The following is an 11,281-nucleotide window of genomic DNA, read 5'->3' as shown; positions in this document are numbered from 1 at the left end:
TGTGCCATCCGTGTTAAATAGTCCATCCTTATCTACCCTGTCAATTCCCCTGAGAATTTTGTAAGTCGTGATCATATCATCCCGAGCTCTTCTGTCTTCCAGCAACTTGAGATGTAGTTCACGCAGCCTTTCCTCGTAACTCATGCTTCTTAGTTCTGGGACTAGTCTAGTGGCATACCTCTGAACTTTTTCCAGCTTCGTCTTGTGCTTGACAAGATACGGGCTCCATGCTGGGGACGCATACTTCAGGACTGGTCTTACATATGTGGTATACAAGGTTCTGAAAGATTCCTTACACAGGTTCCTGAAGGCAGTTTAGATGTTAGCCAGCCTCGCATACGCCGCTGATGTTATTATTGTGATGTGGGCTTCAGGAGACAGGTTTGGCGTGATATCAACTAGATCTTTCTTTCTGTCCGTTTCGTGAAAGACTTCCTCAATCATTCGGTATCCAGTGTCTGGCCTCCTGTTTCCTCCGCCAAGTTTCATCACCTTACATTTACTTGGTTGAACTTAAGTAACCATTTGTTAGAACATTCCTTCAGTTTGTCAAGGTCATCTTGTAGCCTTATACTATCTTCTTCTGTCTTAATCCTCCTCATAATTTATGCATCATCACCAAACATTGAGAGGAACGAGTCTATACCCTCTGGGAGATCATTTGCATATATCAGAAACGGTATAGGTCCAAGGACTGATCCCTGTGGGACTCCACTGGTGACGCCTCGCCACTCCGAGACCTCCCCTCCCCTCACAGTGACTCGCTGTCTTCTGTTCCTTAGGTACTCCCTTATCCAGTGGAGTACCTTCCCTTTCACTCCTGCCTGCATCTCCAGTTTATACACTAGTCTCTTATGTGGTACTGTGTTAAAGGCTTTCTTACAATCCAAATTGTGTCCAATCCATTTGTGTGTGTGTGTGTGTGTGTGTGTGTGTGTGTGTGTGTGTGTGTGTGTGTGTGTGTGTGTGTGTGTGTGTGTGTGTGTGTGTGTGTGTGTGTGTATATGTGTGTGTATGTGTGTGTGTGTGTGTGTGTGTGTGTGTGTATGTGTGTGTGTGTGTGTGTGTGTGTGTGTGTGTGTGTATATGTGTGTGTGTGTGTGTGTGTGTGTGTGTGTGTATGTGTGTGTGTGTGTGTGTGTGTGTGTGTGTATATGTGTGTGTGTGTGTGTGTGTGTGTGTGTGTGTGTGTGTGTGTGTGTATGTGTGTGTGTGTGTGTGTGTGTGTGTGTGTGTATATGTGTGTGTGTGTGTGTGTGTGTGTGTGTGTGTGGGGAGAGGGAGTTCCCGTAGATAAATCAAAAGAAAGGAAAACTTATTAAGTGCATAACATAACATTGGGGAAAAAAATAAACCATAAAAAACTAACCAAAAATCCACTGACTTCTCCATGACAAATTTCAAATCAAGAATACGTGAAGTAAATTTTCTCGTATTTGAGGAATGTCTTGAATATTTTAATTTATACAGCGAGACAGATCATTTTCGATAGATATATATAAAGATAGATCATTATCGATAGATATATAAAAGTTTGCTGGACTGACTGTTCGAACGAATTTTCCCGTAGAAAACACACGAATTTTGGCCAGGTCTCAAGGTATAGTCTCTCGTATACATTGTCATCCACACTTCGATGGAAATAAACAGTTCATTGACCTTGACTCTATAGGAGACTCGAACCCCTCACCCCGTGTGAGACTCAATAGAAATTCGAGTTTGGCAGCACGATGATGCTTGTGTAACCTTTCCTAATTATTACTCCTTCATAGCTCGGTTGATAGAGCTTTCGGCCGTCGGAGTCTCTTTGTAAGCCGCAACACATCATTTAATTCAAGTTTTCTTGAATTATTCATCGGATCTGTAGAGCACCACTTTGCCAGAAATAATAAGTTTAATTACTCATCAAGTCGACTTCCCAGTCTGCTGATGGGGGGTGATGGTTAGGGGGAGAAGGGTTGGGTGCTGCTGTAGGGAGGAGGAGGAGGGGGGGGGGGGAGGGGGACTATTTAAGTGGGGTCAGTGGGGGTAGGGGATGAAGGAAGCCCATTAAAGAAGGGAGGGGGGGAGGAGATTAAGGGGTGGTTCAGGGAAGACCCTGAGCGTTAGTGTCGACAAAAAGGTAACTTAATGCTATTATAGTTTATAGAGGGTGACGAGTTTGTTTAATCCTTGTGTTTCTGAAGCGGTTGGGGTGTGGGGGGGGGGTGTGTGGAGAGTGTTATCACCCTCTCCTCCCTACACCCTTCTACTCCTCCCCCCCCCCCGGCAGGGTTTCTTTAAGCTCCTTTATGGTCCATTATATGAAGGGGTAATTACCTAAATGTAATTACCTAACTGTAGTTATAGGATGAGAGCTACGCTCGCGGTGTCCCGTCTTCCCAGTACTCTTTGTCGTAATAACGCCTTGAAACTACTGACGGGTTTGGCCTCCACCACCTTCTCACTTAGCTTGTTCCACTTAGCTTGTTCCAACCGTCTACCACTCTGTTTGCGAAACAGTTGGGGTGTGTTTGGGGGGGGGGGGTTGAAGAGTGGTGTGATGCTGCTCTAGACTGGCACTGTCCTCCCACTTCAGCTAAACTCTATAGGTCTACACTGACTGAAATAGCAGCAGTACAGTTAGCTAGCTACCAGTACACCTCAGTATGTTAATAAACATTTGTTCTTAAACATTGTCTTTGCTGGCTAATAAGGAAATGTTATAAAACACACACATACCACACAGGTGGAGACTGAGTACCTAGAGGAGCCACAGGGACGTTAGAAAGAACTTTTTCAGTGTCAGAGTAGTTAGTTAATGGAATGCAGTAGGAAGTGAAATGCTGGAGGCTGACTCCATGCATAGTTTCAAATGTAGATATGATAGAGCCCAGTAGGTTTAGGAATCTGTACACCAGTATGATTGACAGTTAAGAGGCGGGACAAAAGAGCCAGAGCTCAACCCCCGCAAGCACAACTAGGTGAGTACACATACAGACACACGCACGCACACTGGGTGAAATAAGGGACAATCTGGACATGATAACAACATGTAAGATCCTAATGGTACCTGCCAAAGCAGTTCATTATGCATGGGTTTTGTGTGTGTACTCATCAAATTGTGCTTGCGGAGGGTTGAGCTCTGGCTCTTTGGTCCTGCCTCTCGACTGTCAATCAACTGATGTACAGGTTCCTGAGCCTACTGGGCTCAATCATATCTACATTTGAAACTGTGTATGGAGTCAGCCTCCACCACATCACTTCCTAATGCATTCCATTTGCTAACTACTCTGACGCTGAAAAAAATTGCTGTATGTCTCCCTTGTACACATTACCTGTCTTGCAAGTTGTTGGGCGTTCTTCTATTATAAGTGACATGTTCTACACTACTAAGAGTGGTAAGCATAGTGCTTCTGCTCCCTCTTTTAGTATTCATGAGTGAGTTTCCGTTTGGTTCAACAGCCTTTGCCACATCCAATTCATGCAAATGCTTCCCTTGCCTCACCACTGGTAATCTCAAACTCCGCCAGTGGTGCCTGGTTGGACATTCCTTCTCTTAGTTCAGGAACTGCTCCATCCTCTATTGTGAAGGCCTCTTGAAATCTTTCATTGAGTTCCTCACACGCCTTGTCAGTCGTAGTGAACCTGTCTGACACTATTTTCAGTTTTATTAGCTGTTCTTTCACCGTTTTTCCTTCTGATGTGGCAGTGGAGCAATTTGGGTTGAGTCTTTGTTATATTTGCTGTCATTTTCGTCCTGTGTCTCTGGTTTTCTCCTCATCCCGAGGTTCTCATTCCTGGCCCTCTGGTATCTCTTCCCTGCGCTCTGGTGTTCTGTTACTCCTGCAGTTTCTCCGTGCACCTGTACTTAGTTGCTTTGCCAACTAACATCCCTGATTAAACCACGGGTTCCTCTTTAGACTATTTTTTTTGTCTTTCGGACTGGGACAAACTTGTCTGCTGCCTCCTTACACTTCTGCGTGATGTTGTCCATCATGTCTTGTGCAGCCTTTCTTCTGAATTCTGTTTCCCATGTTATATCTGTTTTTCTTATCTCCTCGTAGTTTCCCTTTCGGAATGCCAGCCTTTTGTTTTCTGGTCCCTTTCCTTGAGTAAGTTGCCCTTACTTACACACAGAAATCACAATTGCGTGATGCATCAAATGAACAAATTCACAAGGGCCGTGACGAGGATTCGAACCTGCGCCCGAGAGCATCCGAGAGCTTAAATTTTGATCATGTCGTAGCTCAGTCGATTAAGGCAGCGTCTGGGATGCTCTCGGACGCAGGTTCGAATCCTCGTCACGGCCCTTGTGGATTTGCCCTTACTTCTTCCAGATACTCAAACATCAGTACACTGTGATCGCTCATTCCCACGGGCGCTTCGAAGTTGATATCCCTTATGTCTGATTTGTTCAAAGTGAAAACCAGGTGAAGTCTAGCGGGTTCGTCATTGCTTTTCGTGCTTGTGGGTCCCCTGACGTGCTGGCTTGAAAAATTTCTTACTGCCACGTCCAATAGTTTAGCTCTCCGTGTTTCTGCTCCCGTATGTGCTTCTTTGTTCTCCTTGTCTATCTTCCCATAGTGTTCTCACCTAGTTGTGCGAGTGGGGGTTGAGCTTTGGCTCTGGTCCCGCCTCTCAACCGTTAATTTACTGGGGTTCAGATTCCTTGAGCCTACTGGGCTCTATCATATCTACATTTGAAACTGTGTATGGAGTCAGCCTCCACCACATCACTTTCTAGTGCATTCCACCTGTTAACTACTCTGACACTGATAAAGTTCTTTCTAACGTCCCTGTGGCTCATTTGGGTACTCAGTCTCCACCTGTGTCCCCTTGTTCGCATAAACTAGGTGTTAAACAGTTTATCCTTTATAACCCTGTCAATTACTCTGAGGATTTTGTAGGTAGTGATCATGTCTCCCCTTACTCTTCTGTCTTCTAGTGTCGTGAGTTGCATTTCACGCAGCCTTTCCTCGTAGTTCATGCCGCTTAGTTCTGGGACTAGCCTAGTGGCATGCCTCTGAACTTTTTCCAGCTTCATCTTGTGCTTGACAAGGTACGGGCTCCATGCTGGGGCCGCATACTCCAGGATTGGTCTTACATATGTGGTACACAAGGTTCTGAAAGATAACCACAGTGAAGAAAATCTTACTTTCCTACAATAGAACTGCAGTGGGGTTCACGGTAGACTTAATGACATCATACAACACGCTCGTGAACACCAAACTGACGTCACAGGAGACACTGGTGGGTGATGACTTCAACCAAAGGGTCAGCGGTTATCAGACCTGGTTCTCCCTGCCCGCTGGGAACAGGAAACAGTGTCTTGTTACCTCTGTTAGCAACGACATACCTGCACAACGACATACCTGCACAACGACATACCTGCACAACGACATACCTGCACAACGACATACCTGCACAACGACATATCTGCACAACGACATACCTGCACAACGACATACCTGCACAACGACATACCTGCACAACGACATACCTGCACAACGACATACCTGCACAACGACATACCTGCACAACGACATACCTGCACAAATTATTAATGATCTTCACATGGGGGATGAGTATGAATCACTGGGGGTAACCCTTCACTTAAACAATAATGCAATACATATAATCAACCTATATGTGCCACAGAGTAAACTTGACCTTGACACCTGAATTTGCTAATGAAGTACCTACCCTGCTGGTCGGTGACCTGAATGCCAGACACCCACACTTTGGTGCCAACTGTCATCAGCCCAATGTCCATGGACGGAAACTGTCACTCTATGTCAGAGGAAGGGAAAATCTTAGAGTCCTGGGTGATGAACAGCCAACTCACCTCAGAGGCGGAAGATTAGACTATGCTCTCCTGCTGAATGCACAGGACACGGATGCCTGTACACATATTGTGCACAGTTTATGTAGTGACCACTGGGCACTGATTACCACCGTCGACATGAGCAAGAGAAGGAAAGAGACAGATACTCCGCAGATGTAATTCATTTCATGTGGGCTTCAGGAGACAGGTTTGGTGTGATATCAACTCCTAGATCTTTCTCTCTGTCCGTTTCATGAAGGACTTCATCTCCCATTCTGTATCCTGTGTCTGGCCTCCTGTTTCCACTGCCTGTGTGTGTGTGTGTGTGTGTGTGTGTGTGTGTGTGTGTGTGTGTGTGTGTGTGTGTGTGTGTGTGTGTGTGTGTGTGTGTGTATATGTGTGTGTGTGTGTGTGTGTGTGTGTGTGTGTGTGTGTGTGTGTGTGTGTGTGCGTGTGTGTGTGTGTGTGTGTGTGTGTGTGTGTGTGTGTGTGTGTGTGTGTGTGGCAGGGGCGAGGAGCCGGCTGGAGGACCTCGTCATTAGAAGTGACACTTGAGGGCGCCCAGCACCCCAAGTAACGCCGTTGAACAATGTTGATAAAACCCGCGGGCGGCGTGTGGCCCAGCTGGCCCCCCACACTGGCCATGATGTTAGCCACTTATTAGCGCTGCGTGGGCGGCCACCCCCACCCACCTGCTCCCGCCCTGCCGCGCCGCCCCCTTATCATCACCCTGCTAATTGAGACCTGACCATCCCTCGGCCTGACCCCCGCCCTGACCCCCGCCCTGACCACCCCTGACCACCCTCGCCCTGAGTGTATGAACACACTCAGGCTTCCTGTCCCCCGACACATTGGATTATTATTATTATTATTATTATTATTATTATTATTATTATTATTATTACTAAGATAAATATTTATTGTATAACTTTCGGCAGGAGTAGAAAGCTAAACGACATTGTGCATTTGCTGTGTGTGTGTGTGTTTGTTTGTTTGTGTGTATACTCACCTAGTTGGACTCATCTAGTTGTGCTTGCGGGGATTGAGCTCTGGTTCTTTGGTCCCGCCTCTCAACCGTCAATCAACTGGTGTACAGATTCCTGAGCCTATTGGGCTCTATCATATCTACACTTGAAACTGTGTATGGAGTCAGCCTCCACCACATCACTTCCTAATGCATTCCATTTGTCCACCACTCTGACAATATCTTTCTAATATCTCTGTGGCTCATTTGGGCGCTCAGTTTCCACCTGTGTCCCCTTGTGCGTGTGCCCCTTGTGTTAAATAGCCTGTCTTTATCTACCCTATCAATTCCCTTCAGAATCTTGAATGTGGTGATCATATCCCCCCTAACTCTTCTGTCTTCCAGCGAAGAGAGGTTTAATTCCCGTAGTCTCTCCTCGTAGGTCATATCTCTCATCTCGGGTACTAGTCTGGTGGCAAACCTTTGAACCTTTTCCAGTTTAGGCTTATGCTTGACTAGATATGGACTCCATGCTGGGGCTGCATACTCCAGGATTGGCCTGACATAAGAGGTATACAAAGTTCTGAATGATTCCTTACACGAGTGTCTAAATGCCGTTCTTATGTTAGCCAACCTGGCATATGCTGCTGATGTTATCCTCTTGATATTGGCTTCAAGGGACAGGTCTGGGGTGATATCAACCCCCAGGTCCTTCTCTCTCTCTGACTCTTGAAGAATTTCATCTCCCAAATGATATCTTGTAACTGTCCTCCTGCTCCCTACACCTATCTTCGTTACATTACATTTGCTTGGGTTAAACTCTAACAACAATTTGTTCGACCATTCCTTCAGTTTGTATAGATCTTCTTGAAGCCTTGAGCAGTCCTCCTCTGTCTTAATCCTTCTCATAATTTTGGCATCGTCAGCAAACATTGAGAGGAATGAGTCTATACCCTCTGGGAGATCATTTACGTATTTCAGAAACAGAATAGGATCGAGTGCAGAGCCCTGTGGGACTCCACTGGTGACTTCACGCCAATCTGAGGTCTCACCTCTCACTGTAACTCTTTGCTTCATATTGCTTAGGTACTCCCTTATCCACTGGAGCACCTTACCAGCTACACCTGCCTGTCTCTCCAGCTTATGTACCAGCCTCTTATCGGGGATTGTGTCAAAGGCTTTCCGACAGTCCAAAAAATGCAGTCCGCCCATCCTTCTCTTTCTTGCTTAATCTTTGTCACCTGATCGTAGAATTCTATTAAGCCAGTCAGGCAAGATTTGCCCTCCCTGAACTCATGTTGGCGATTTGTCACGAAGTCCCTTCTCTTCAGATGTGTTACCAGGTTTTTTCTCACGATCTTCTCCATCACCTTGCATGGTATATAAGTCAAGGACACTGGCCTGTAGTTCAGTGCCTCTTGTCTGTCACCCTTTTGGTTCCTGTTCTCGTTGGGAATCTGTGAATCCTTGTTCGTGTTCCACCCGTGCTAAAGAGTTTGTCTTTGTCCACCCTGCCAATTCCTCTGAGAATTTTGTAGGTGGTTATCATGTCTCCCCTTACTCCTCTGTTTTCCAGGGACGTGAGGTTCAGCTCCTTTAGAATTTCCTCGTAGCCCATTCCTCTCAGTTCCGGGACGAGTCTGGTGGCATACCGCTGAATCTTCTCTAACTTTGTCTTGTGTTTAACTAAGTATGGATTCCGGGCTGGAGCTGCATACTCCAGGATTGGTCTCACATAAGTGGTATACAGGGTCCTGAACGATTCCTTGCACAAGTTTCTAAAGGCAGTTCTTATGTTGGCCAACCTAGCATATGCCGTTGATGATATCCTTTTGATGTGGGCCTCCGGGGACAGGTTCGGTTGTGATATCAACCCCAAAAATTTTTCTATTTGACTCTTCCAGGATATCACCTCCCAGATGGTACATTGCGTTCAGCCTTCTGCTCCCTTCGCCTAATTTCATTTACACTTTCCTGAGTTGAACTTTAGTAGCAATTGTGTGTGTCTGTGTGTGTGAGTATGTGTACTCACCTATTTGTACTCACCTATTTGTGCTTGTGGGAGGTTGAGCTTTGGCTGTGTGTGTGTGTGTGTGTGTGTGTGTGTGTGTGTGTGTGTGTGTGTGTGTTCACCTAGTTGGTCTTGCGGGGGTTGACCTCTTCTCTTTCGGCCCGCCTCTCAACTGTTAATCAACTGTAACTAACTACTAACTATTTTCTTTACACACACACACACACACACACACACACACACACACACACACACACACACACACACACACACACACACACACACACACACACAGAAAACAGCTCCGTAACAGCTGTCTAACTCCCAAGTACCTATTTACTGCTAGGTAACAGGGGCATCAGGGTGAAAGAAAGAAACACCCCCCAAAAAAGCACCTCCTTACCAAAACAACATAAAACAGCAGAAACAAGGTAGAGCCAGTATGGGCCCCCAGTGGGTCATGCGTCCACGTGTCACCTCCGCCAATTACAGGAAGGTGAACACCACCGGCCCTGGCACCCTGTACCTGGTGACCGCTGTCATGACCAACAGAGCCTCTGTACCTGGTGACCCGCTGTCATGACCAACAGAGCCCCTTGCTCTCTCTATTGAGCACTAACCCTTTGTGAAGGACGGTATAGCACAGGGGGCAGATAGCATGGGAGACGTGGCAGATAGCAGCATCATCCAAGATAACATGGAAGATAGCATCTCATCCCCCCTCCCCCTCAGAGTAAATCACCCTCCATCCAACCAGCCCGGGTTCATTCCATGAAAACAATCAGGATTGTTTCCCCCACTTCAATGTACCACTTCGCCTCGATTTCCAAGAAAGTTCTCTCTGGCCCGTGTACGGGTCTATATTAACCCGTATTTCTTCTTTATATACAGCCCCTACAGTGCCTGTTTGGCTAATACTCGTTTCTGGCACTATTTGGCACCATAAGTATAGTGCCAGGGTGGGTTAAAAGTCCCATACTCCCCCCCCCCATTCATGACATCACAAGGATAGTGTCAGGTTTTGTCATTTTTCTGCAGTGCCAGCACAGCAGTGCTGTGCTGGCACTGCTGTGCTGGCACTGCTGTGCTGGCACTGCTGTGCTGGCACTGCTGTGCTGGCACTGCTGTGCTAGGACGGGTTCAGTGGTGTCTACCTGCTCTGGAAATATTTTGTTCTCAGAGTTCGAAATGGATGTTCAGTCACTGTGAGGGTGGTGTTAGGCACTGTGAGGGTGGTGGTGTTAGGCACTGTGAGGGTGGTGTTAGGCACTGTGAGGGTGGTGTTAGGCACTGTGAGGGGTGGTGTTAGGCACTGTGAGGGTGTTGTTAGGCACTGTGAGGGTGGTGGTGTTAGGCACTGTGAGGGTGGTGGTGTTAGGCACTGTGAGGGTGGTGTTAGGCACTGTGAGGGTGGTGGTGTTAGGCACTGTGAGGGTGGTGTTAGGCACTGTGAGGGTGGTGGTGTTAGGCACTGTGAGGGTGGTGTTAGGCACTGTGAGGGTGGTGTTAGGCACTGTGAGGGGTGGTGTTAGGCACTGTGAGGGTGGTGTTAGGCACTGTGAGGGTGGTGTTAGGCACTGTGAGGGTGGTGTTAGGCACTGTGAGGGTGGTGTTAGGCACTGTGAGGGTGGTGTTAGGCACTGTGAGGGTGGTGTTAGGCACTGTGAGGGTGGTGTTAGGCACTGTGAGGGTGGTGTTAGGCACTGTGAGGGGTGGTGTTAGGCACTGTGAGGGTGGTGTTAGGCACTGTGAGGGTGGTGTTAGGCACTGTGAGGGTGGTGTTAGGCACTGTGAGGGTGGTGTTAGGCACTGTGAGGGTGGTGTTAGGCACTGTGAGGGTGGTGTTAGGCACTGTGAGGGTGGTGTTAGGCACTGTGAGGGTGGTGTTAGGCACTGTGAGGGGTGGTGTTAGGCACTGTGAGGGTGGTGTTAGGCACTGTGAGGGTGGTGTTAGGCACTGTGAGGGTGGTGTTAGGCACTGTGAGGGTGGTGTTAGGCACTGTGAGGGGTGGTGTTAGGCACTGTGAGGGTGGTGTTAGGCACTGTGAGGGTGGTGTTAGGCACTGTGAGGGTGGTGTTAGGCACTGTGAGGGTGGTGTTAGGCACTGTGAGGGGTGGTGTTAGGCACTGTGAGGGTGGTGTTAGGCACTGTGAGGGTGGTGTTAGGCACTGTGAGGGTGGTGTTAGGCACTGTGAGGGTGGTGTTAGGCACTGTGAGGGTGGTGTTAGGCACTGTGAGGGTGGTGTTAGGCACTGTGAGGGGTGGTGTTAGGCACTGTGAGGGTGGTGTTAGGCACTGTGAGGGTGGTGTTAGGCACTGTGAGGGTGGTGTTAGGCACTGTGAGGGTGGTGTTAGGCACTGTGAGGGTGGTGGTGTTAGGCACTGTGAGGGTGGTGTTAGGCACTGTGAGGGTGGTGTTAGGCACTGTGAGGGTGGTGTTAGGCACTGTGAGGGTGGTGTTAGGCACTGTGAGGGGTGGTGTTAGGCACTGTGAGGGTG

The 11,281-nt window shown here is 47.8% G+C and overlaps 1 protein-coding gene across 1 annotated transcript in view; it reads right to left on the bottom strand.

The window, feature by feature from the left end:
* LOC138362997 (zinc finger protein 761-like) overlaps positions 1-3,763 on the bottom strand; it is a 12,699-nt gene extending 8,936 nt beyond the window's left edge. The window contains exon 1 of the mRNA XM_069321648.1: positions 3,669-3,763. Coding sequence (XP_069177749.1) covers positions 3,669-3,763 — 95 coding nt within the window. The remainder of the gene's footprint in view (positions 1-3,668) is intronic.
* Positions 3,764-11,281: the final 7,518 nt, after the last annotated feature.

Source organism: Procambarus clarkii, chromosome 1, assembly GCF_040958095.1.
Source record: "Procambarus clarkii isolate CNS0578487 chromosome 1, FALCON_Pclarkii_2.0, whole genome shotgun sequence".
Classification (NCBI taxonomy): Eukaryota; Metazoa; Arthropoda; class Malacostraca; order Decapoda; family Cambaridae; genus Procambarus; species Procambarus clarkii.
This window is presented reverse-complemented; position numbering and strand designations above follow the sequence as displayed.